The sequence below is a fragment of the Equus caballus genome, chromosome 11 (assembly GCF_041296265.1).
Source record: "Equus caballus isolate H_3958 breed thoroughbred chromosome 11, TB-T2T, whole genome shotgun sequence".
Classification (NCBI taxonomy): Eukaryota; Metazoa; Chordata; class Mammalia; order Perissodactyla; family Equidae; genus Equus; species Equus caballus.
In genome coordinates, this window is record NC_091694.1 from 18,076,128 (window position 1) to 18,102,455 (window position 26,328).

General features: G+C 56.9%; 1 protein-coding gene across 2 annotated transcripts in view; it reads right to left on the reverse strand.

The window, feature by feature from the left end:
* Positions 1–611: 611 nt before the first annotated feature.
* The window catches only part of WNT3 (Wnt family member 3), a 47,482-nt gene continuing 21,765 nt past the window's right edge, over positions 612–26,328 (reverse strand). Inside the window, exons 2-5 of one of the 2 annotated variants that reach the window (XM_014739584.3) lie at positions 11,369–11,610; positions 7,647–7,912; positions 6,445–6,932; positions 612–2,522 (exon numbers count right to left, since the gene is read on the reverse strand). In XM_014739584.3, coding sequence (XP_014595070.3) covers positions 6,453–6,932; positions 7,647–7,912; positions 11,369–11,610 — 988 coding nt within the window. In that variant the 3' untranslated portion in view covers positions 612–2,522; positions 6,445–6,452. The remainder of the gene's footprint in view (positions 2,523–6,444; positions 6,933–7,646; positions 7,913–11,368; positions 11,611–26,328) is intronic. The other variant, XM_070227132.1, reaches the window with a different exon arrangement.

The following is a 26,328-nucleotide window of genomic DNA, read 5'->3' on the forward strand; positions in this document are numbered from 1 at the left end:
AGAGAGCAACTTCCAGTCAAGTTTCATTTTCAATAGAGCAAATCCTATTTTCCCAATAAATGGAGATGAAAACATGGGTGAGGAAAGCATTAAGCCAGTGGCCAGCCCTGTGGTCTGCTGACCTGGAGCCACATCTCTGTGTGTCTGTGACATTAATTTGTGCATTGGAAGTGCTGGAATCTGTGAAATGAATTACTGCCCAAATTGCTTATTTCTAAAACTAGAAATGTTTTGTTAGAAGCTGATTTAGAACAAAGTAAGCCTGTAAGAAAGTCCTCTAGTAGGTGTGACCTACTATCCTTGTCATCTCAGATGATCTTGCATAGAAAATGGAGGAAATGACCTTAATTTGGGCCACTAATTTAAGGGTGAAAGTTGAGGCCACCACATTCAGAATGGGATATTCTTGACCTCCTGAGCATTAATCTGGAAACTCCACACATTGTACAATGTATCCATTTTAAGTTTACCTTCTCTTTAATGACTTAACAGAAAAAAACTGCATGATGAAATATATTTTCTCCAAATATATATATATTTATATAATATATAATCTTAGTTAACTCAAAGGTATATACATTGTATAATAAATAATATTTATAAAAAGAGACTTTTTGAATATAAAATCAAAAAGATCAACAACTTCTACAACTTTTTACAAAACTTTGGATACAGCAGGTTGGTAGGAAATTTCTGTTGGATACTATTACCTGACTACGGCAAGAATAATTACAATGCACTCAATGTACTATTATTAAATAATTACTTGTCAGCTACTTGAATACGCCCCAGAAACATGACTTTATCACTTTTAATATAGAATACATAGATATGAAAAGACTGTTTTGAAAATTTGTATCCATTCTGCTGAAATAATTCTCACATAAAGCAAGCATTATCTGGTTGACATGATTTAAAACTTGTCAGTCTACGGTGAGATGGAGGGGCATTTCAGCCTCTGTAGAGGGGATGGGGGCTATCTTTAGCAGGGCTCGTTGCCAGCAGATTCAAGAGGGCAGGCATGGCTTCTAGACGATCGTCTTGGCAAACCTGCCTGAGCAAGGAGATCACTTAACCCAGCATCTTAGGTCAGTGTTAGGCAGACCAAAGAGAGAAGGGAGAAAAGGAAGAAAAAAATGTTCTATTCTAAACCCCTGCTGCTCCTCTTCCCTCTGAGTCTCCTTAAGACAGAGTTGATGGATTGATTTATACTGTCGAGTCCATTGCCTCCATTTTGCTAGTTTCCTCTGGGACACTGCAGAGGACCAGTGTGGATCACGGAGAGCTGTGAGATGCTTTACCCAAGGGAGCAAGTGACTGCCTGCCCCTTTGCACACCTAATCCTGATCCTTGGTAGCTGCGTGGATTGGTGCTATCTCAGCATCCAGGTGAGGCTGGCAGATCTGTGCTAAAAAACTCCACGGTTCCATTTACTCACACAGGCCAAAGAAAGAAAAGGATGCAGGAAGACGTGTCCCTTGTTGGAGCGGAAACGAAGGAATCATTTTTACCCTCCCCATGTACTAGTCTCCAAATTGCAACTTCAGGAGTAGGCCGCTACTTTCTTCTGCCCTTCGTCTAATTTATGTGACGGTGACCTAGCATCCACCTGCTCTACCTGGAGCTGTTTTGATGGAGAACCTGCAGGTGAGCAGGGCTGGGAGGGGTTGAACGGCCCCTTCCAAAGACCCCACTTCTTTCTTTCGGAAGCCATTTGTCTGGAGAAGACTTGCCCCCCATACATAATCTATTTACAACGTCCACTACCGAAAAAATGTACTGCATTAATGGTGGAAACTGCAGAATGGGAGAAAGAGATTTTGAGATCTGACTGCAGTTCACAAGAGTCTCTCGTGCAGAGCAGGGTACAGAGAAAATGAGGCTGAGAGGAACACACAGCTGCTCTTCAAACAGCTTACCAGGTCACCTAGAACTCCTAGTTCTTCCGACTCAAAACCTACTCGAACAATTGCCTTGGGCCTCCCTCCCACTTTCCCCTGGCTGCACCTATGGCTTTCATCAGGATGTGACAGTATATCGGGTTTGAACGGGGGTAGACAGAGCAGAGCAGACGGCAGGGGTTTGTCCTACTTCACAGCTCCTTCCTCACAGGCATCCTGGAATGTTACCATAAGAAGCAGTTTGAAAACAGAATTTTGCCCATGCTGATGTCTTTACCACCAGGCAGAGAGCTCACATTAGCCCAGCCTGTTCTGTTGGAATAGAATTTTTTTCCATTTTTATTTTCTTTAACATGTGCAAGATAAGCCTCGGGTCTGTTGCTATCAGACCCTAGAGAACTAAAGAGAGAGCCCCTTCTTTAAAAACCACACACCATCCAGAGCCGGGTGAGGAACTGAAGATGAGAGAGGAAGGCAGGCCGAGTCCAGGGAATGTGCCACGTGTGCAACAGTCCGGGTTCCGTGCTGTCTGGTGCTGAGGGCTGAGCCCGCTCTTGGTCCCGCTTCCCAGAGGACTTCGGTGAATCTGCCCAGCCACACACTTCACCCGTTCCCAGCGCCCTTTGGAAAATAAAGAGGAAGAATTAGAAACATAATTCCTTTCTCAGGGAGACCACCCATTGCGGTGCAAAGATCTGAGGCTGCTGACGGGAGATCTCGACATTTCTGTTGTCCTTGGAGGTCACGGGGACTCGGGTGGCTTGACAGTGCTCCCTCCATCCTTTAAAGTCTACACTGAGGAAGGAAGTTTGAGCTACAGGAACAGTAGGGCTTTAGCATGCACCAGTCCTACCTCCCCCACCTTCTAGCTGGGGCTTGGGCAACAGGAAGCCCAGTAGCACGTCACTACCCTAATGTAGAACCTGTCCTGTATGGATGCTGGGAGAAGCCTTGCTGGTCTGGGACCCAGTTCCCAACAAAGAGTAGACACCTGTGCACTGTGTTTGCTATCAAACCAAACAGTTGGATAATGAGCTGTCCAAACAGGAGAAAGTCTACTTAATTAATTATGAATAATTCCTTGTCAAGAGTGCACCAATGGGTACATCTTATTCGTTTGTTTTTTGTTATTGTTTTTTGGTGAGGAAGATTGGCCCTGAGCTAACATCTGTTGCCAGTTTTCCTCTTTTTGCTTGAGGAAGATTGTTGCTAACATCTGTGCCAGTCTTCTTCTATTTTGTATGTTGGACACCACGACAGCATGGCTTGATGAGCAGTGCATAGGTCCTTGCCTGCGATGCAACCTGTGAACCCTGGGCCATCAAATTGGAGCATTCGAACTTAACCACTACACCAGCCCCTTCATTTGTATATTTACATCTAACAAAGGATTTGAGGCCCAAAGCGCTTTTCCGGGCATTCCCAATCAACCCTCAACTCCTCGGGGGTGCTGACAGGGCCAGTATGAAACTATTTTACAGGGACGGAAGCTGAGGCTCAGCAGGATTAAAGGGACATGCCCAAGGTCTCACAGTGAGTGAGTGGCAGATGCAGTACTTGGGGTCAGCCAGGCCACCTGACTCTTGTCCAGAGCCCTGTGCAGCTTACTCTGCTCACATGTCTGAATAACAAGGAATAAATCTGGCACTCCTAAGGTGGAAAATCAGTGTTCACCTGAGACGCTGCACAAAGGCTACAAGTGATGGAAAAGATGTTTTCCCAGAAGGAAGGACTGGGACTCTGGCCTTCCTGTGGCATAAAGCCGTTTGACTGGGGCTGCCCTGCCCCGAGTGTGTGGAGGACACATGTCCCACTCTGAGGCTCCCTTCTCTCTCCTACCCACATTGTCAAGACAGCGTAGCCAAGAAAAGGTAGAGGTAATGTCCCATGTGGTCGCTGCCAGCTTGTCTCAAAAGTTCCCACCTTATCTGCAAGGTGTCAGTGGTGGAAAGGACGCCATGAGGCTGTCAGCCTATGGCTCCCGACCCAGCGGCATGCCAGGGGAAATCCGCTCCTGGAGGTCGGTCGGCTCCACTCAGCCCAGGAATCTTTGCTGCCTCCTCAAGAGCACGTGGACCCTGTGCCAGGGCTCTTAGTGCGCACGGCCGCCAGCCTACACGACAACCCTGCAAGGGACGCGTCTTACCCCGGTTCACAACAAGGAAACCAGCGCCCAGAGAGGCAAAACAGCTTGTCTCAAATCACTCAGCAAGCTGAGGATCTGTCCAAAGGGCACCTCAGTGGAGAGAGTTCTCCACCTGTCCTGGAGCAAGGGCTCCAGAGTGTCCACACAGGAGGGGCCAGGGGACCACCACCATCTACCTGGACGTGGCACCTTGAAACCATGTCTGTGTAGCACCTTCCCTGAGATTGGAAACAACGCCTTCTATTTCAGAAATGGGGAAAAGAGAGGGCTGATGGAGAGTCTCGAGTCTTCTTAGGATCAGTGTTAGGACAGGGGTGGCAGGCAGGGGACTTTCTGGACACTGAGGGCCAACCCAGCACCTCCTTCCCCTCTTGGCAGGTGGCTGATCTCGGCTGCCCACACGGGGATGGGAGGTGCTGGAACAGAGCTGCAGGGGTCTGAATGTGCGACACCCGAGAGCCACTGAAGGGGCCTGGGCTGCTGCTGCTGTGGCCTCTGCAGGACCCACATACGGGGCTTTCTGGAGGCAGAGACCTGGGCTCCGTGTCCCCATCTGTGCAAGGAGCAGGCTAGACAAATGGCCCGTCCAGTGTTAGTTCCCCACAGCCCCCTCTCAGAATGGCCGGAGCTGTGTCCTGCTTGATAGTGGGGACACCATGTTGCCTCTGGCCATAGTGGACATCAGAGGAAGGTGGCCACCGTGGTTTTCAAGCATTCCTTCCACCTTGACATGCCACCAGGAGCCTGTGAGTTCCCTCTTATTCACTGACTTTTCTCCTATCATTTTGAAAAGCAGGAAATGAAACTGCCCAAGTGTCAACAGCATTTCACTGAACGAGGACAGCACTCATGTCATGGCTCTCTGATGGCATTTATCACACTTTCTATTAGCACCATATTCAGACGAGCATTCACATGTTAGCTCACTTGAGCCTCATAAAAATTCTGCTGGCCTCCCACCGTCACCACCACTATCCAGACGAGGAAACTGGGCTACCCAGGTTCGACGGCCAGTGAGCGGTGAAGCTGAAACCACCTTTGTCCCCTGTCTACTCGCCACACTTTCGTTCAGATCCCAAGAAAGGTGGCACCTCCTGCTACCTTCTGGACTGTCCCCACCAGGATGTGAGCTACAGTGAGGGGCTTTGCAGATGGGCTAGGGGAGTCACCCCTCAACCAGAGCTCTAGCCAGGTCAGGCTCCTCCAGGCCTCAGAGAGGCCAGCCCCCTTGCCAGTCCCACACAGCGGAGACATGCCCCACCAGCCCTGAGGCGCCCTGTGTGGATCTGCACCGCCCAGTGGGGTCTCTCCCCAGCACAGCCTCAGCCAGCCATGACCCAGGCAAGCAAGTCTTTTACAATGAACCCAGCACTGTCCCCTGGGGCCTTTCATTTGTTCCTCACAGCACCTCTGGGGAGGAGGACAGGTGAGGATTCAGGGTGTGAAGACTAGCTTGTTTGGGTCACACAGTGCGCAAGTGGTAGAAGCTGGCCGGGGGCTCATCCTCTATCTATATGAGGCTCCTTCTCAGGGCAGCGGAGGAAGAAAGGGTGCACCGGCCTTAGAAAGCTTCCACCACTCTAGGTCAGTCTTGACCTCTCTTGGGGACCCACGGATCCGAGGGCCAGGCAGTGTCTCCCACGCAGGCCACCTCTGGGAAGCTTGGAAACATAATCCACCAGCCTTTGATCCCTGATTACTCACAGCCGTCACTCTGAACTTGAATCGCTCCTCCTCCCCATCACCATCCATAAACTCTGTGAGAGTGCACCCCACTCCACCCAAGCTTCAGATGTGTCAGGATATGGGCTTACACGCCGCTTCCCCACACCCACCTCCCTCAGGTTGGTAGGATTCATGCTTGTGCAAAAACTTGCCCTCTGCGTTTAAGGTGGATGCAAAATGACTCTGCCCCACGGGTGGAAGAGACTTTTCGGCTGACTATTTCACGTATTTTAACCTTCTCATTTTACAGCAAGAGAACTGAGCCCCAGAAAAGTGAAAGAACAGGAAATTAGGGATCAGAGTCAAAGCTGGGACCAGAAGTCATGTGTCTCGGCTTCCAACCCCAGTGTCCCTCTTCTGGCTCCCCAAACGCTCAATGATGATAACCAGTGCCTGTGCAAAAGTTTGACCGGCCTCGTAATTTACTAACTTGTTTAAGAGTTTTCAGCAACGGCTTGCGGCCTCGTGTGCACACACTTGGTTGTTATCCGTGCTTTCTGTGAATCCAGTAGGCCTATTCCCACCGGAACTACGGAAATCCTGGCTTTCTATTTTGGCTGTGAGAACTCGTGTGTGTTGGATAGCTCAGAAATAGAAAGGGGTCGTCATCCTTGACGGGCAAACCCAGTCCCCTGCACCAAAGCCCCCAGCCCGCCCACCCCGCCACCCTACCTGGCTCCCTACTTGCAGGTGTGCACGTCGTAGATGCGGACGCACTCCTGGCAGCTCACGTAGCAGCACCAGTGGAAGATGCAGTGGCATTTCTCCTTCCGCTTCTCCGTCCTCGTGTTGTGGCCGCGGCCGCAGCAGAGCAGGTCGCAGCCATCGATGCCGTGGGAGGTGACATTGCAAGTCCGGTCCCTGGTGCCAAAGGAGCCCGTCTCGGGGTTGGGCTCGCAAAAGTTGGGGGAGTTCTCATAGTAGACCAGGTCTCTCTCGGTGGGCGGCTTGAAGAGCGCGTACTTGGCGCGGAGTGTCTCCACCCAGCCGCGAGACTCACGGTGCTTCTCCACCACCATCTCCGAGGCGCTGTCGTACTTGTCCTTGAGGAAGTCGCCGATGGCGCGGAAGTCGGGCTGGGCCCACCAGCATGTCTTCACCTCGCAGCTGCCCGACAGCCCGTGGCACTTGCATTTGAGGTGCATGTGGTCTAGGATGGTCTGGAAAGAGGAGTAGCAGCTGGCCCCCGGACTGACCCCACCTGGGAGCACCCCTAGACCCTCCCACTCTGCCCCCGCCCACCCCCAACCCTGGAGCCGACTCCGGCTCCTACCCTGCCAGTAAGAAAACCGACAGGGACAGGAAGAGAACTGATTAGGGACTGAGGCACGGACTTAAAGGATGGTGACCACTGTTTCCCTCCACTTCACACCCTAAGCATTGTCAGAAATCACATCCATTTCTCAAAGCCATTCAAAATAGGGATTGTTGTCCCAGTTTAACAGATGGAGAAACTGAGGCTGGGAGCTTCAGTGACTCGCCCTAGGTCAAACAACCATAGGAAGGGGTAGAGGCCGAATTCAAAGCCAGTCCCACGGGTCTTCACAGCCACACACGGGCAGCCCGAGAGCACAGGCTGGGCTGGCCTGTACCTGCTCCATGGGGCGGCCACTCTCCCAGGCTGACGCATCCCCGGGGCTGGCAGAGACCAGGGACAGTCCGAGGAGAAAGGAGGGTGAACAGAAAGGGTGACTGTGGGGTGTGGGTGCGGGCCAAGCCTGGCCATGGGGAAAGAGGAGAGCACGGTTGCCCAGGACACACAAGGGCCCCTGGAAGGAGCAGGGCCGGGCCGGGCGGGGGCCAACGCGGGGTGTGGGGTGTGGGGCAGGGACAGGGTCCGGGGCAGGGTTGGGGCGAGGGCGGCCGCAGCTCACCGTGCGGCCCGCCTCGTTGTTGTGCTTGTTCATAGCCGAGCGCGCGTCCGGCCTGTTTTCGCGCGCGTCCGCGAACTCCCGGGACACCAGCACCCCGAAGTCGGCATCCTCGCTGCAGCCGCCCCACTTCCAGCCCTCGCCGGGCGGCCCCTTATGATGCGAGTCGCAGCCGCAGATGGTGGAGGTGCCCTCGGCACAGGAGCGCGTGACGGCGAAGGCCACGCCGGCCGAGGCGATGGCGTGCACGAAGGCCGATTCGCGGGTGGCTGCGGGGAGGGCGCGGGGAGGCATTGCTCAGGCCGGGCCCCGGGACGCGGCCGCCCTGCCTCGACCTCCCCAGCCGGGAAGAAGGGCTACCAGCCCAGAGAGAAGAGGTAGGAACCCAGGCGCCCTTCATATCCCCTTTGGCTGGCAGCCCCTGGTGGGTATCCCCACTTTACAGCTGAACAAGCTGAGGCCCAGGGTGGTTAACTGGTGATCCCAGGGCCCCCACATCTGATTCAGGGCAGAGCGAAGCCTGTTAGAAACAGGGGTGGAAACCGTAGCTCTGGCAGGGTGCTGAAGAGAGAAGTTTATCCTGCTCTGTCCTGACGCCAGGCCCCCTGCCTGCCCAAACTCCAGAGACCCCAGGATGGCCTGACTCCTCCCACTCCTGAGAGAGCCTGAGGTCTGTAGGCAGGGAGGCCTGGGAACTACAGCCTAAACCCGCCCAAGTGCACTCATTCCCCACCTGGATGCACTGGGGCAGAGCTTTCCTTTCTGAGCCTCAGTTACGCGTTGTAAAATGGGTACATCTCTCTGCCACCAGAGTTCCCGACCAGGAGGGCAGTGGCCTGCATCTCAGTCTGCCCGCTCTCCCATTCCTCTGTCCTCCACCCAGACAAGGGCCGAGGTTTGGGCCTAAGGCGGCCAAGCCCCTCCGGGGAGGATCGGAACACCGGACAGTTCCGCTGGTTCTGCCCCAGGGTCCATCGTACGAAAAGGAGAGATTCCGGGGGTGACCCCTAACCGCATTACAATGGTAACCGTTTCTGAGTGCGCCTGCGCACCAGATTCTGCCCTTCATGTGCTTTGCCTCATTTAATCCTCTGAACCCTATGAGGCAGAAAGCCTTTTTACAGGCCCATTGTACAGACACAAACATTGACGATTGCGGGGCAAAGGCCTGAGACACCCGCAGTCCAACCATCTCTCTCCTTACAGGCGAGGAACGCAGAGCGGGAGGTGACCTGCCCACGGCCACGCAGGTTGCGAGGCTCCGAGCCGGCCTAGAAGCCGGGGCTGAGGGTCGAGGGAGATCGCGGCTCGGCAGACAAAAAGGGAGCCCGTCACCCCTCGTCGCCCCCGCAGCCTCTTCAGCGGCCGCAGCGCGCTCGCGGTCCCCCTGCAGCAGGGGGCCGCGCCGCTTCCAGGAGCAGGCTGGAGGGGCGCGCGCAGCAAGGGAACTGCGGCCCGCGGGCGGCCGAGGCCCGGGGCCATGCCGGCCCGGGCTCCCCACCGCCCCGCTCGCCTCCTCCGCCTCTCGGGGCCCCGAGGGCGAGCGCCTCGCTTCCGGCGGCCTCTCGCGGCGGCGGCGGCGCCCGGGCCGGGCCGCGCTCGGTTCCCAGCCCGGGGGCCGCGGGGGCGGGGGGCGGGGCGCGGATTAGCCTGGGAGCGGCGCTGACAGCCCCGCTGTGCCGGTCCCCGTCCGGCGGGGCCCGCTGGGCCGCTCAATCCGCCTTTGTTCGCGCGGTGTCACACCGCATTACCCGCATAATGCGGCCGCCGGGCCCGGGCCGCCGGGCAGGCCGCCACCGCGTAGCAACGGGCGGCTCCCGCGGCCGGGCCGCGCCCCCGGCCCCGGCGCCGGGCCGCGAAATCCCCATTGAAGCGGCGCCCCCGCCCCCGCGCCGCGCCGAATGGCCAGAGGGCGTGTGAATGGCGCGGCGGCCGCAGCGGGCGCGGGGCCGGGCAGCGAGGTGGGGGGCGGCGCTCGGGCCCCTTTCAAGCCGCCTAAGCCCCTCCGGCCGCCCGCCCGCCCCGCCGCGGAGAGCGATCTCGGGCGGCCGCCCGCCGGCCCGGCCTCTAGCCTTCCGGCCGCCGACCCCGCGCCCCCGCCCCGCACGCAGGTGCAGCGCGAGCCCGACCGGTGGCAGCCCCGCCCCGGGCCGCCCCTCCGGGCGGGCCCACCCCTGGGAGCCGGTCCCCGCCCCCGCGCCCGGGGTCTCCAAGCTCCGGGGGAACGAGGAGCCCAGCGCAGGGTTCGAACCCGGGTCACGGGCTTCGGGCGCCCGGGCGCGTGTGCGTGCGTGAGCCTTCCTCCCCGGCTTTCATCCAATTCCCGGAGTCTCTGACGATCACCCCCAACCCCCGCCCGACCCAAAACCGCCCTCTTGCAGTTTAGGGATGAAGGCGCGTCCTAGAACCTACGACGTGGCTTAGAACGTGAAACACTGAATAGGTACTAAGCTCAAAGACCCGATTTTCACTGGCTGGTATCCCGAAAGGGGAACAGCCGTCAGAAGGTGAGTCGGGCTTTGGGGGAGCGCGTCTAGACGCCAGGCTGTTTGATGGAGGCTGCCTGGCCCCAGGTGGGGCACCGGAAGGCGGTGAGACTGGCACATCGGCAAGATCAGGTTTGAAATGCAAACCGCCGCCACTTGGCCCCAATTAGAGGCCAAACCTTTTATGTAAACAAGGAATAATTAGCTTTGGTAATAGAAGCGTAAACAGAATCAGCATCCATTGATTTGCTAATTGCTCTTCTGTCCCATGACAATAGCCTGTGGGTCCGACACACCCTGAGCATCTGATGCACAGGTAAAGGGGGCCTCCTACTCCCCGCCACTCCCCCCAGCCCCCGAGGTCCAGCTGGCTGTCAGATCCCTTTTCTTTCCGGCTGTAAATGCAGTTCTTCTACGAGAAAGGGGGGCCAGGGTCACCTTTCGGTGACAAAGCCCTAGTAGGGGTGGGAGAGTCCAAGTTGCTGTGGAAAGGAGCGGTGGCTCCCAGGGGCCAGCTGGAATCATTAAACTCCTGGACACTGCAGTTCCCCAAGGAGCTGCCCATCTTCAGCCCAGAACTCACCAGCCCCAAAGTCCCCTTCTTGGGAGCAGTTGCCCCCGCCATCCCTCTCTCCCGCTGCCTTCATGTTCCAAGTCCAGCTGTGTGAATCCCATTCACTTGAGACACAGCCAGTTAGATCCCCAGCTTGCAAGACGCCCGGAAAGTTACCCAGAGGCCAGCAGGCCCTCTCGCCTCACCACAATCCAGGGGCATATCCAGCTTGCAGGGGCGAAGGAACCAGCAGAAACTTCTCACGGAAGCACTTGGGGACAATGCAATGCCACCAGCACCAAGCAGCTTCCTCAGCTCCAGAATTTTCTATATGGGCTGGACCTAGATGTGGCAATGCCCCCACCCCCCACTCAAAAGCTAGATTTGCATAGCACTTAACACAGCACTGGGAAAACAGTACAAATGCCCACAGCAAAGCCTGGGGCCACCGCTGTGCAAGCCGGGAGGAAAAGAGGGCTGCAGCCTCCTAGCCTGCCCGAGGATCTCAGGGTCTCAAGGCTGCCGGGCCCCCAGCAGCACCTGGGAAGGTGTGGCAGCCATGGTGACAGCCTGAGTCTGTCCAGAGAGGGACCCGACCCACTTTTTGTGGAGGCTGCAGGTCCTGACCAGCTTTATACCTTCCCCCACCCCAACCCCCAGCCCCCTACCTGGCCCAGAGACAGTACCTTTGTCGAGGACAGGCCCGAAGATGGCCAGGCTGTCGTCTATGGTGGTGCAGTTCCAGCGGCGGCCCCGGAACTGATGTTGGCACTCCTGGATGCCCAGCTTCACGCCCTCGGCCACACTGGGCATGATTTCGATGTAGTTGCGGCAGAAGCGCAGTTGCTTAGGGACCAGGCCTGGGATGGACCCGCAGAGCAGGGGCTGGGAGCCCAGGGATGTGTACTGCTGGCCCAGGGCCAGGGACCTGCGGGCACACAGAGGACAGTGGCATTGCAGGCACAAAGCACATGGCCCACCGCGGGCGTCAGTTCTTCCTCGAGAGCCCTCCGGGGCAGGGGGAGCACCGTCATCCTGAACCCACAGCCCTGAGAAACCTGACACCCGAATGAGGGGCCTTTGACCTTGGGAGGAACTGCCCCTTGAGGGGCAGCTCTGGTCCAGGCCAAGTCAGGCCTCTGATGCGGGCATTTCCAGCTTGCAGGAGCCCGGGGACCAGCAGAAACCCCTCATGCAAGTAGGTGGGGGCAATGCAATCCCATGAAAAGAAGCCCAGACTGGAAAAATGGTACTAGGGCCCCAAGTCAAGTCCTTCCCAGGCTCTGGGCCAGTTTCCCTGATGGGCGTTGGAGGGGACAAGCTGGGAGTCTAGGTTTCTGGGGCCACACAGAGACTTTCAATGACCCATGGGAAGGAACCCAAACCTACAGAGGAAGCAGCAGGAGCTGGCTTGACCCCAGGCCCATCTCAGACAGAGCAGAAAGTAGAGAAGCCTCAGTCCCAGCAGGGAGCTTGCACACACAAGTGCACGTGTATGTTTGCACACGTGCATGCGTGCACACACGCACATAGAGGTCACCCATGGCAATGCCCCTCAGCGTCTTACCAGGATGATGCCGCCCAGCCCAGAGCCTCCCGGTGTCTCCCCAGGGAACTGGTGACTCACACCACATTCTCTGTCCTTTGTCCACCAGGGCCTCATGACCATCTTAGCCACTCCCTAGAAGTTTCTAGAGCACCATCTCTCACCAGAGATTGGAGCTTGGTTTTGTGTCAAGACAAGTGGAGCTCAGGGTTGGAGGGAGAAGCCCTCAGATCATCCGCCTTCCACCTGACACTATGTGACCTTGGTCAAGTCACCTCACTCTTCTGCCCCGCATTTTTCAATCAATACCCTGTCAACCTCTCAGGTTTGATAGTCAACAGAAGGAAAGGTCTTGTGAGGAGGCACAGGGGGAGGAACAAGAGTTTAAAATATTAGAAAACCAAGGTGCTGCTCTTCCACTCTCTCCCCCGGCACGGGAACAGCAGGAATGACATTTTGTGAGAGTGGCTGGGAAAACAATCCTGGGGTCTCAGTTGACTTGGAGGCCCGTTGCGATTAGCCCTGTGATCAGGGACAGTGTGAGCCTGTGATCAGGGACAGTGTGAGCCAGAGGGAGTGCCCTGGGGCCCATCTCCTCTCCCTTTATATCCAGCACTGACAAGGCTCTGGTCTGGCAGTGGCCTCCATCAAGTTCCCTCCGTAAAGTGACAGCAGAAGCCTTGGGAAGAGTGTCCGGAAGACCCCAGGGGCAGATCAGGAAAAAGCACACAGAAGCTTTCTGGACTAGACACAGGGATGAACCAAACATCTGCCATTTATCAGCTCTTCCTCTGTGCTCGGGATGGGCACCCTGGTGGGGTGTGGGGCCTGTCCACCTCAGGCTGGCTCTAGGCTCAGTTGTCACGGGGAGAGGCGACCCCATTTTCCCATGTGTTTATTTATTCTGGAGGGAGGGACTGGGGAACCAGATCTGGGCGTTCGGATGGTAACATTTATGAGACATTTCCAGATCTTGAGCGTCAAGCCCTTTTAAAGAGAAGAAAGGAGCAACCTGTGGGCCTGCTCGCCCCTGGGACTGGGGATGACTGACCTCTGTGCCGGGTGTGGGGTCAGCCTTTCCTTGGGTTTGCCTCACTGAATCCGGGGTCCTGAGTGGTGGGGGTGGCTGCAGGCCTGGCCCTTCTGCACCCTGGGCCTCACCACTGAGCCCCTGCCTGAGAGGGACAGGGCCAGTCAGCCCAGAGCCCCCAGTGGGCACGTGGCACACACAGCACCTGACGGGGCCCTGCTGGCCGCCCTCTCCTGCCCCTGCCCTGTTACAGTTGTAAACTGGTTATCGTGATAATAATGATGACCAAATACCTATTGTTTATTATGTACTGGGCCAGTTCTGAGTGCTCATGTCTCTTTCTTTATGTAAACCTCACATCGAGTCTGTGAGAGCGGAATGTCATTATTGTTACCGTCCCATTTCACAGATGAGGAAACTGAGCTAAGCAAACTGTGAAGGTCAGAGTTGGGCCTCCCTCCCAGTTCAGGCCGCCTCTCCACGTGCCTTTAACCAGCACGGCCAGCCTGGCCCTCCCAGCTGCCCCAGCAGTGCTGCTGTCACTGGAGAGGGAAGCCACGGTAGGCTTTAGGGCAGACGAGTCAGCATCGGGCCATCCTGGAGGGCAGCTCAGGAGCCAGGCCCCCTGAGAAGAAGCCTGGGCCTTTCCCACTCCCTCCTCTGACCTTTAGGACCCAAAGCCCTCCATGCAGCAGCTGGAGGGAAGCAAGGCCGGAGAGGGGGACTCTGCCATCCCCATGGCCCCACCTGGCTTTGGTCCTGAGGGTGGGGCCAGGAGGGCCCCTCTAAGGAGTATGGGGGTGATTCTCTTTCCCTCCCCACACCCTGCCCAGTCCCTGACTATCCCAGAGCAGCATGGGGAGACCTGGCACCCGCTTCCCAGCCTCAGCGTCCCTCCCCGTCTGGCCAGAGTGCTCCCCAGTCTCTGTACCCACAGGTGCCTCTGTCCATGCCTGTCCCCAGAGGTGTGGACGGGCCCTGCGGTGCCCACACTCTCCTTCAGCCTGGCCTCCCCCAACCCCCTCACACGCTAACCTGGGCAGGCCTGTCCCACCATCACATCTGGCACCGGGGGCCCTGTCCCATGTCGACCCCCATTTATTGGTCTTTCACCAGCCAAGCCAGGGCCCCAGGGTTCCAGTCTCCCTTTGCTCAGAGAGGCAAAAGTGGGGCCTGAGGGGCACTCAGGGGTCCTTCCTCCGCCCCTTCCCCCCCGTTACTTTCCTTCCTCCTCCTTCCTCGCCCTTTCCAGCCTTTGCCCTACACCAGTCAGCACCTCTGCAGGCCTGGGCACCCCAAGCTGAGCGGAGCCGCGGACCAGAATCAGAACCTATGAGAGGAGGCCTAAGAGAGCACAAGCCCACCATACGGATGAAAAAGCAGAGGTCCCCAGAGAGAGGCCTGCCCGAGGCCGCACGGCCAGACCCGGGACCAGGTTAGGCGGGGTACCGCTGCAGGGAAGGGCGCTGAGGCCTGGGGAAACCCCACTGGCTCTTCATTTCCACTCAGTTGAGGCTGCTCCTCGTCTCAGCCCTTCAAGGGGCTCCCTGCGCCCTGATTTCACCAATTGCCTCCCAGTGGGTCCCAGGCAGACCCGCCCAGCCCAGCCAAACACCCAAGCCCTGGGCACTGGCTGGCACAGCTTGGCTGGCTGCAAAGGCCAGAGTTGCTCCCCAAACATCTCCTAGTAGGGAGATGCCAGGGTCCCCCTACTGGGCATGGAGCCCCTGACGGCCGAGTCCTCCTACTGCACAGTTGCAGCCTTTCCTCCGACCCAAGTGGATTTCCTCTTGTCCGCTGCAGTCACATTCAACACCAGCGATCATAACGACACCATTTATTTAGCACTTATGTGCCAGGCAAGTAAATATTATCTCATTTAATGCTCACAACAGCTCTGTGAGGTGAGTGTTGTCACTTGTTTTGCAGCTGAGAAAACAGGCACAGAGAAGTTGAGTAGCTTACACAAGGAAGTGGCTGAGCCAGAATTCAAACCCTGGCTTTGTCTGATTCTAAGTGCGATGTCCTCCGAGAATAACTCCCAGCCCCCAAGGTGACGAGTTCCTTTCCCTCCTCCCACAACACCCTGGCTCTTGCCCGCTGCCCAGGCCCAACGAACTGTGCGCCGGGAGCCAGGCCGCCTCAGCTCGAACCCAGCTCTGCCATTTCCTAGCTGCGGATCCCAAGTAATTTACTTAAGCTCTCTGTGCCCCAGTTTCTTCATCTGTAAAACAGACGCAATGGGAGGAATCCATGATATAGAGCACCTGGCTCATAGGGAGCCCTCAATAAATCGTGGTTGTGGCTACCAGGTGATAGGGGCTGTCCCCAGCACTTTGTCCTCTGCCCTGTCGTCATGAGCCTCTTTCCTTCTGCCCTCCCATCCCTAACTTGATAGGATACATCAGAATTTTCACAGCCCCTTCCCATCCATCACTGGGAAGGATGTCCTGGCTCAGAGCAAAGCCAGCCCCTTCCCTGACAGCTGAGTGCCACCCAGGCGGCTGAACAGACTGTCGCGATCCGGCTGAGTGTTAAAGGTGACCCAAAGGGCAGGGGCATAAGGACATTTCCAGGCTGCTCCGTTCAGGGGCTTCAGCTCAGATCTGGACAGCCTGCCGGTGACGAGCAAGGGCCTCTGGATGGCGGTTTAGCGCATGGGCTGGTGTTGGGGCTAACGAGCTCTGGGACTGATTTCTGCAGGGTAGCTGCCCTCCCCAAACACAGCCTGCCAACCCCGACCCTGAGCCTCCCGGCACACACTGCTTGTGTCCGCAGCCCCCCACCACAGATGCGTTCATTTAGCTCACCACTCCTTGCCCGCATTATTGAAGTGCACGTTCCCCTGGGGGAGGTCACACAGTGAGCTTCCTTCTCCTCTATTCTTGGTGCCAAAGTTTGAGCGCTTTGGTTAGCATTGCCCGGGCTGCTGCAGGACTTGCAGCCTGGCTGTTTCACACCTCTGTCCCTTTGCATGTGCTGAGCCCTAGACCTGGAGTTCCTCTCCACTGCCCCGGCCCCCAGCAAACATCTTACCAACCCTTCAACCTCTGATTCCTGGGTCGCCTCCCTCCTACAGACTCCCAGACACAAGTGACCTCTCCTCTCTCTGGATTTTTCCTCTACCTTCTCTCGAAGTGCTGAACTGACTTGTTTCCAACTCCATCTGGCTGTGCTGGTGTAAGTTCCCTGAGGATAGAGGTTGTGTTTCCTCCTGTTCTCCCCAGCACCTCCCCCCACACCACACACACACACACACACACACAGACGGGCGCACACTTGGCCTATCCAAGGGCCAGGCCTATGAGAGGTACTTGCTGATTCTCAAGGGAAGGAATGAAGGAACAACTCCTTCCCCCAAAGGCCGGTCTGAACCTCCCCGTCTTGTAGCCCCTCATCCCTACTCCCCAGGCCTCTGGCCATCCGGAGGTGCCGCCTACACACAGGACAAGACTCCTCGGTTCCGCCGAGGAAGTTCCGAAGTTCCTACGTGTAGGGCCTGAGACCACGGCTAGGCTCCAAAGGGCAGTAGGGACCCGCCTGGCGCCGGCAGCTGGTGAGGGGGAGGCAGAGGGCACTGCCAGGCCTTCCCAGCTGGGCAGGGGCTATTTATACCCAGCTCCTGGCCCTGCCCTGCCCAAGGGCCCTGCCCCCTCGCCCTGAAGACAGCTTATCCTCCACCCCAACCACCCACCACCCAGCTGGGCCGAGGACAGACACGGGCAGCCAGGCGGATGTGCGGCAGGTGCCAGCAAGCAACAGGCTGCTGGTGAGACCTCAATATTGACTTCTCGGGGTGAAATCCCCCCTTCAAACAGGCCGGACTTAAGTGTCATACACAACCTCATCAGACTCCCACCTTCACTCAAATTATTCACCTCTACCCGGCAAAACTTTCTGTCACCAGAAGGCTGAAGGTGGTGAGCACACAGCAGAAAGAAACTTTTAACCAAAGAATTCAGGGCAGCCTAGATGCTGAATTGACCCAGGCCCATGACATCTGGTGAGACACTGACAAGTGCCCCGTGCAGTGCGTCCTGTGCGGTGACGCTGGCGTTGTGGACACAGAGTCCGGCATCCACGCAGCAGTGACCCGCCCTGCTGCCGGCTGACTACAGGCTGACTATGTGCTGCATGGGGGTACACACTGTGCTGTCCCCACCCTGCTTCCCTTAACAAGCCATTTGGGCAGCCTCGTCTGCACCCAAACCTGTCTGTGTTTCTCACCTGGGACCCTCCCAACAGTATAGGATTTTGGAGATGGAGGGGCCTCAGGCGTCATCTACTTTAGCGTGTTTTGTATTAGCCATTTTTTCCAAATACACAAACTCTCCTCTCTCTCGTGTACACAAACAGATAAAAAGAGGGGTTTGTTCCTCAAAAAGTTAAACGTAGCATTACCACATGACCCAGCAACGGCACTCCTAGGGATGGACCCAAGAGAACTGAGGCAGGGGCTCAGAGGACATTCGTACACCGGTGTCCACGCAACACTCTTCACGGGAGCCACAAGGTGAAAACAAGGTGAATGGACGACAAAATGTGGTCGCTCCCCACAATGGAACGTTATTCAGCCAGAAAAAGGAAGGAAGTTCCGGTACATGCTGTCACGGGAATGGACCTTGACGACGTTACGCTAAGTGAAACCAGCCAGTCTCAAAAGGAGAAGGATGATTCCACCTGTATGAGGCACCTAGAGTAGGCAAATTCACAGTGACGGAAAGTAGATTAGAGTTACCAAAGGCTGGGGGCGGGGGAGTTATTGCTTCATGAGTATAGCCTTTCTTTTTGGGACACTGAAAAATTCTGGAAATAGTGGTGATGGTTGCACAACACTGCAAACATACTTAATACCACTGAATTGTGCACTTAAACATGGTTAAATTAGGGGAAAAAACAGCTGGGGCCTGGAGCTCCATCCCTCCACCTTCCCCTCACCCCCAGCTACGGCCCTCTGCAGGATGCAATCTGAGAGCCACTTCCTATCTCCTTATTTAGATAGGAAGACTGAAGCCCAGAGAGGGTTGGTCATTCTCCAGGGTCACACAGCCACATATGGGTGGGGCTGTGGAAGGTGGATCCGAGGGTGCAGCCCAGGGTTCCCTGCCTGCTCAGTCAGGGGGAGCCCCTTGGCCAAGTCTCCCCCAGTCATGCCTTTCTTGGGGTCATTGTCCCCTTGCCCTCACCTTTCCCCAGACAGGGCACCTTCAGATTCTGATCCCAAGAACTGGTGTCTCTCAGAATGAGGGACATGGGTGCTGGAGGGGTGGAGGAGGGAGACGGAAAGCAGGGGGAGCCAGGAAGCTCCTCCTTTGTGGCCGTCTGCCTCGCTCTGACCAGCATGTTTCTGGAAACCCTACAATAGCCCAGTGCTTGGTGCTCCACCTGCTGGCTCCTGGACAGTACTGGACAGATGCCCTCCCTGTTCCTGGGTCCAGAGGGGCCGCACCCTGGCCTGGGGCAAGATGGAAACTTCCAGAAGGAGAAGGAAAGGCTTAAACAGGGGCAGGAAATAAAGAGCCAAGTGTTGGCCTTGGAACTCAAGGCCACTACATTTCCACTTAGGTCAAGAGGCCCCTCAGGGCTGGCGGCCAGCATGCGGGAGCCCACAAGTTCGGGGCACATGCGCCCAGAGGGGCAGGGCTGGGTGGGGCCCACTGGCCCTGAGGCATCTAACTCCTGGAACTTCCAGCAGGCTGAGACCCAGAGCAGCAATCGCTGCTCCTGACGTGAGGCCTCAGGCCACTGACCCTGGCGCTGTGGCAGGGAGCTTGAGACAAAGCAACAGGAGGGACTGAGTCAAGACTCACAAGCTACCTCACCAGTTCACTGGTTCTTCCTGGAGCACAAGCGGGCCCCATGGGTGCTGAGCACAGCTCTATGCCCTCCCAATCCAGCCCAGCACCCATCTCGCTGCAGGCCAAGGCTGGGACTTGCTTCTGAGTCCAAAGGGGCTCCCGTGGTCCTGTGGTCCTCAGAGGGGCCTAGAGACCTCAGTGGTCGGCAGTTCATTGGAGAAGCAGGGCGCTCTCCCTGGCCCTTTCCCGTTGGCCGCTGGCGCGCTCACGCAGCAGACTGGCAGGGCCATCTGGGCATCACGTGTCTGTGCAGGGCTGGGGGCAGCTTGTTCATGTATAGGAAGGAAAAGGAAGGGTGATGCTGGAAAGGGTCTGCACCCTGAGCCAGGACCCAGGGTCCAGAGAGGAGTCAATGAGAGCGCAGCTAAAGAGCTTCTGAACCAGAGGGGCCCAGGCCTCCCGCTGGGCTCCCCACCTTGATTTAGTCCCAGCCATCCAGACCGGGGCCCCATGGGGGCAATAAATATGTGGAGTGAGTGGAGGTGCCTGCCCTTGGGACAGTAGGTGAGGTCTTCCCTTGGTAAGCAAATTCATTCCCCGACTATTCACTCAACACACCTTTGACTGATGACTCTGAATCCTCTGAATTGGGCAGAGCGCCAGGCACTGGGAACACGGAGATGAATGAAGCCACACCCACGCAGCCCAGACCAGGAGGCATCTGACCACCACAGACGAAAAGGCATGTTTTCAGCACCTACCAGGTCTGGGTGCTGGGGCTGCCGGAAAGAGTGACAGAGGGTCCCGAGGCACTGGGGTTACAACACAAGTAACTGCCATGTCAGAGAGCACGTGGTGAAAACAAAGACGTCCTGGAAGGGAGTGAGTGGCGGGTAGGTTCCAGCCAGTGGTGATCAGAAAGATGCCACAGAGGAGCAGCCACGGAGCGGGTGAAGGATGGCTGGGGCTCCCTCAGGAGGAGCTGAGGTGGCAGGGAACAGCCTGAGCAAGAGGTGGGAGAGGGGACAGCAGCCCGTCCACCCCACATGGAGTCCAGGGCTGGTATAAAGGAGAGAGGAGGGCAAAGGGGCCTTGAGTGCCAAGCTTTACTCTGGCCACCTGGGCAGCCATGGAGTGCTCCTGAGCTGGGGTTTGGAATATTAATCCGTCAGATAAAATCCAACTGCAAAACGGGGCCGGGGGTGGGTGCTAGAGACTGAAGGCTGAGAGAGCAGTCAGGTCAGTGTGACAGTTCTAGCTAAGGGAGTCTCCGACCTGGTTGCATGTTACCTGCCCCCACCCCTGGGGGACAGGATTCACGGGTCCGGGGGGGAGCCTATTGTGTGGCTCTGGCTGAGCACCACCCACCTAGGTTGGCGAGGCCTGTGGTAGTACGTCCATGACAGTGGCATTAGGAGCAGAGAGGAAGCAGTGAGTAAGGATAGGGAGATGTTTGGTCACGTGGAAACAAGAGGAAGGAGGAAAGGATGACCAAGGTTTGGGGCCAGGATGACCAGGAAGGTGGAGATGATGTCAGCCAAGAAAGGGAACTTAAGAGGTGGAAACAGGTTTGAGAATGAAGACAAGGAAGTTCGTGGGGCCAGTGAGACCTCCAGGGTTCCGTGTCCAGACAGCACTGGAGGGGCAGAGCTGGAGCCCAAAAGAAAGACGGAGGCTGGAAATTCAGACTGGAATCTGTCCTGGGGCTAAGAGTTGAGTGACACTTGAGGCCTCATCTCCCGCAGTGGGCACATGGCAAAGGGAGAGAACTGACTCATAGTGGGGGTGTGGGACACCGTGTGCCAAGGGAAGGGCCCCGGTGGTGGCTTGAGGAAATGCAGGGCTTCTCCAGGAGGTGGGGCAGCAGGAGGCGGGCTGTGACCTCACACCAGGGAGGCTAGAACTTCAGGCCAAGAGATAAGGAGAGCTCCCCCAAAACCCTGCAGGAGGCAGGTTGGTGGGCCAGGCTCCGCCAACGTCGGCACCAAGCACCCAGGGCTGTCTTGTTACCAGTATTCCTGATCAGGTCCCCACGGAGGCTCGGCCACCACACTCTTCCCTGCCTCTGCTCTTTCCCTCTTCCACTTTCGTCCACCCTGGACGAGAGCTCTGGACGCACCCTGAACCTTCAGTCCACAGGTGGATCCTTGTGCAGGTCCCCTCTCCGCACATGGGTGTGGCTGCCCGGCCTGCCCCTTCTCCTCCCACCCGGAGCAGCCCAGGCAGCTGTCCCTCTCACCCGGGGACCCAGCGCCTGGGCCTGCCCCTCAGGTTGGCTCGGCTGCAGTCTGGGCCTTTGGACTTTGGTCAGCCCTTCCTGGATCTGTCGCCCTGTACTGTGTGCCCAAGGTCATCAGGAGCATGGCAGGAGCAGGAAGGCAGGGGCTGGGGTGAATGCGAGGGAAAGCGGGGTATTCCAGGCAGCAGTCTACATTGCCATGGGTGAAAAAAAGCCCCCACACCCCCCAAAAATGAAACTAAAGTAAGAAGCCATTCTCTCCCATTGGGCAGCAGCCCCTGAGGAAGGGCCACGGGCGCCGGGTGGGGGTGGGGTCTCCCCATCTTCCTCTCCATCCCTAAACTCTCCAGCGCAACTCACTGGTCCTACTGCCCAAGTGGCCACTTCCACATTCTGCAAGTGGCTTTGACAACTCCCCCCTGCCCCTCAACTTCTAGAGGTCACCTTTCAGAGCCAGGTGGGGCCCTCAGAGGAGGCAAATTAAACCCACCCGAGGCCTAGAGGGGCCACAGCTCTTGGCAAATGTGGGAGGAAGAGAAGAGAATTCATGGATACTCAAAGCCAAGGGGTCAGCAAAGACCAAGCTCCCAGTCAGAGGGAGGGGGCGAAGTGCGGCATCAGAGAGAGGAGGGGTGGGGAGGGGAGAGAAGGAAAGGGTGGGGAGGGCGGGGAGGGCCTTGGCTGGAATGTTACAGCTTCTGTTCTCCAAAGCAACTCCCAGTGCGCCTGGCCTGCGGCTCCCGCTGATCTGATAAGATGTGACAAGGCAGCCTGAAAAATGTTGAAACCTGTAAAATGTTTAAACCTGTTTTTTGTTGTGTTGTGAGCATGAGGGTTTTTTTTTTCTCAATTTCATAGGAAAGTGAAGTTGATTGGAGTGGAGAAGGGGAGGGGGTGGGAAAAAGGGATTGTCCCCTTCAGCCAAATTGGGGGGTGGAGCGCAGAGCAGGACAATCAGACCTGGGGAGGAGGAAAGGAGGGTGAGAACTGGGAGGAAGAAGGGAGGGAGGCGGGGGAGAGGGAGGAAGGGGCAAAGCGAGGAGGGGGTTCCTGCAGCTCAGGCCTGTCAGCAGCTTCAGCTTGGGCTCTCCTTAGGGCAGTGTCCTTCCTCTGCATCCCGAGGGGACACAGTGAGCTATGGGTATCTGCCTTCAGGCAGGAACTGGCCCAGGAAGACTCACGGGGGCACGGAAGGGCCTGAGCCCAGCTGGGTGTCCAGAGAGAAGTGAAAGGGGGCCTGGCCTGGGGCCTCACCTCTCAGACCCCCAAAGGGTCTCCTGAGAGGCACCAAGACCACAGGTGGACAGATGTTTACAGGTGATCACGGGAGACAGCCCCCACGGGCATGTGCTTTGCTGAGCAGTCAGAACTCACAGGTGAGCCCAGATCTCAATCGTTCGGTAGAGTCCTGCCCCTTCGGAGCCGGGAGCTGCCCTCCAGCCTCTGCCTTCGCACACAGAGGCCCCACAGGCCCTCTATTTCACTGACAGGTAACTGAGACCCAAAGACGTTACATGACTGGCTTGGGGTCACAATATTCCTGTCCATCAGTTTCAAGCAATGCTCTTAAAGTTCTCTCCAAATGGGTCCAGTCTTCCCAACTTGAGAGATTCTGGGCATTCTAGAAACCACGGTGGGACCAGGTGTCTCTGGGGTGCTCACTGGGCACAAGGTAGATGCTGAATAAAAGCCTATTGAATAACAGTGTCTGCCTGAGAAGATTCTCCTGCTGGTTTCTCATGTGTGTGTGTGTGTGTGTGGACATAAGATGCCTAGAAAGGCTTTAGAAATATTCTGTAAACAGCCACACACGTTAGTTATTCTGTTGCAGCATCAGCCGTAGAATGACCAAGCTGGCTGGGACAGTGTCCAGTCCAGTTCCTCGGAGGAGACTGAAGCCCAGAGAAGCTGCAGGGCTCGCCCAGGGCCCCCCGCTGGTTGAGGCGGCGCAGGGAGTACAGCCAGAACTCTGTCTCCCTTGCACCACTCAGCTCTTTCTCGAAGCCTCCTGTGCAAGGGCTGCGCTGCGTTCAGTACATGTGTATCACGTCCCTCGCGCATATAAGACATTACCTCCACCCTCCTCAGAGGCCACTACCCTCGTTCAGGAGGGACTTTCCCACAGGTGACCATGGCCAGTGGCAGAGTGTGAGCAACCCCATGGGGTGGAAACCACAAGGAATGGACGCCCTGAGGGAAAAGGACAGAAAAGCCAAAGCAGACATCCTTGAAGGGTGCCCTCGAGCTGGGGGTCTGCTGGGACATCTCTTACTCCTGGAGCTCGGCCATCTGTTTCTTTGCCTCCCCCTCCACCAATCAGAATTCTAGTTTAAACTTTTCCTGAACCGCTTGCATCTTGAGCTCACTTTAGCCTCATAACACTTCTCCTTCCCAGCTCCTCCACTGTAAGTTGTGGAAGGCAGGGGTAGTCTCCATTTTGCAGGTGGGAAATGAGGGCCTTACAGGGTTAGGCTGCCTGTCCTGAGAAGCCAAGTCTGCTGGTCCCCAGGCCAGGATTTTGCCAGGTTCCCATGCTGCCTTCCCCTTCAAGCCCAGTTCTGGGAAAAGACAAGACGCAGCCTGCCCAGCCCACTTGTTCAATTTGGACTCCTATTCACCCATCAAGGTCTGGTTGAAAAACCCCCTCTTAATGTGTCCCGTTTAAATGCTCCCTCTGGGTATTTCCCAGCTCTTAAACATACCTCGGGGGAATTGTAAACATTCAGCTGAACTGTCCATTGACTGTTTCTTCACTAAAACTGAGTTTGTTGAGAGGAGGACTGATTTCACTCATTTTTGGATGCCGAGCAGAGGGCCCGGTTCTCCAATGGGCACAGCACGCCCGCTCCCCTAGCCACACTGAGCGGCCCCACCTGATGGCCCCAGGCCCTCTCTCCTCACCCCTTCAGATCCTGTGGGCTGCCACAAGGATGAGCCAGGGGCAGGTGAGGCCCTGTTGGTTCTCTGGGCCTGACCACATGCCGCTGGCTCCGCTATCTGGAAACCCTGTGTGTGACCCTCAGGAGGAAGCCCTGGGGGCCGGTGGCCTCGTGGCCTCTGGGCGCTCCTCTGAAAGCCCCACTGGGTGTGTCTTTACACTAGGCCGGGCCCGGTGCTGGGAGCACAGAGAGGTGCGTGGGGCACCCCTGGTCTTGCAAGAACTCTCAGCTAAGCCTGAGAGGCGCCCCCAGGTAACCCAAGCTCCTCCCCCACTGGGGCCCGGATGCCCACTCACCCCGCCTCACACCTGGACAGCACTGACCACCGGCCCTGCTGAGGGCTGGGGCCTCCAGGATCTCACCTACCTTGGCCGTCCCACCCACTCCCTTCAGAGGACCATGGACATGCATGTACCAGCTGGCTGCTAGCCAAGGATATAGGTCATGGCGCTATGGTGCTCAGCCCACTTGGGGCAGTTTTGAAAAATACAGACATCTGGACTCCAAGGCCAGCCCAGCTGAATCAGACTCTCTGGGGAGGAATTCAGGAAACTGGATCTTTAACAACCTCCCCCAGGTGTGCCCAGGGCACAGCGGGAGATGACGCTATACCAAGTCCTCAGCGTCCTCTGGGAAGTTCTCTGGCCACAGAGGTTTAACCTGCATCTCCCTGAGCTTTCAGAAGTAACTCTCAGCCATCAGAAAACATGAGGGACAGAGGAACAAAGTAAACGACACTATGAGGAAGCAGCCAGGCGAATTCGGAATGTGAGTTCTGACGGGACACAGGCTGCAGGCCTGAACTGTCCAAAAAGTGCACGTCATTTTTAAAAAGTGTGAGCGCAGGTGTGTTGGGGGGAGGAGAGGGGGAGGGATGTTTTAGATTAAAATAAACAAGGGACATAACAATCAAATAATTGGAACCTAGTTTGAAAATCCTCACCGTGAAGGCATTTTGAGGGTAATTGGGGAAATCGGAATCATTAGGAATCACTAATAATTTTAAGTGATAATGGTATGTGGTCATGGGGACCATCCTTGTGTTTTGGAGATGCACTCGTGGAGTCATGATGGTCATAACTGTGTTTGAAATGCTTCAGCAGAAAATAACAAAAGAAAACAAACTGTGTGTGCGCGCGCGTGTGTGTGCGTGTGTGTGTGTGTGTGTGTTGGAGAGGGGCGACAGGAGGGAGGGCAGGGGGGAGCAACTACTGGCAAAATGTTATAACAGTGGAACCCCGAGTTGTGCATGTGCGTGCTCCTGGTACTATTTTCGCTTTTTTCTGATTGACAATTTTCATAATAAAACTTTGAAGGAACAATAATAATAAAAACTCCAACCAACTCCTGGGGACCTCCGGACCCGATCCGCGCAGGGCTGGACCCGGGCCTTGCCGGCTGAGCGCGCCGCGGTGGCGGATCTGCGGACCCGCGGGGGGGGGCGGCGCGAAGCTGCCAGCTCGGGGCTCGGGGCCCATCTGCTCCCGCCTCTCAAGGAGGGTATTTCCCCGCGTCCCCCGAGCGCTTCCTCGCGCCGAGTCCCCCACGGCGCTGAGAATGCGCAGGTGAAAACAGCCCTGCCCGGCACCTGGACTTCCCCTGCTCGGTTCAGGGAGGCTCCACGCAAGTTCAAAGTGGTGGCTGCCCCTACCTCCCGGCCCCGTTCCCCATCTGCAGGCGAGGCATCCGGAGCGAGCCTCAACATCTTCCTCTGCGCCCCCCTAAATTCATCAGTCCCGGACTCCTGCCGCCAATTCCTCTGCGCGGTCGTTACCGTCACTCCCTCCGTCCTTTCTTCTCAAGGGGCTCGTTGCTACAGGCGCCTGCCTGGTTTTGCAGGCGTCCACTCGGCACCTAATAGGAGCTGTGTTCCGGGGCCCCCCGCAGACCCATGCAGGACCTCATTAAATGCTGCTGCACTCCGGAGGGAGGGGATGGGGGGAGGGGGAATACGTCACTGGGTCTGAGCCCTGGCTGCACGTCAAATGGCCCCGGTGGAGCTTCCAACTGCAGATGCCTGGGTGCCCCCCTCCTCTCTGTAGTCTCCTCCCTCCCTCCATCTTAAGAGGAGGCGTGGAGGTCCAGAAGCACCGA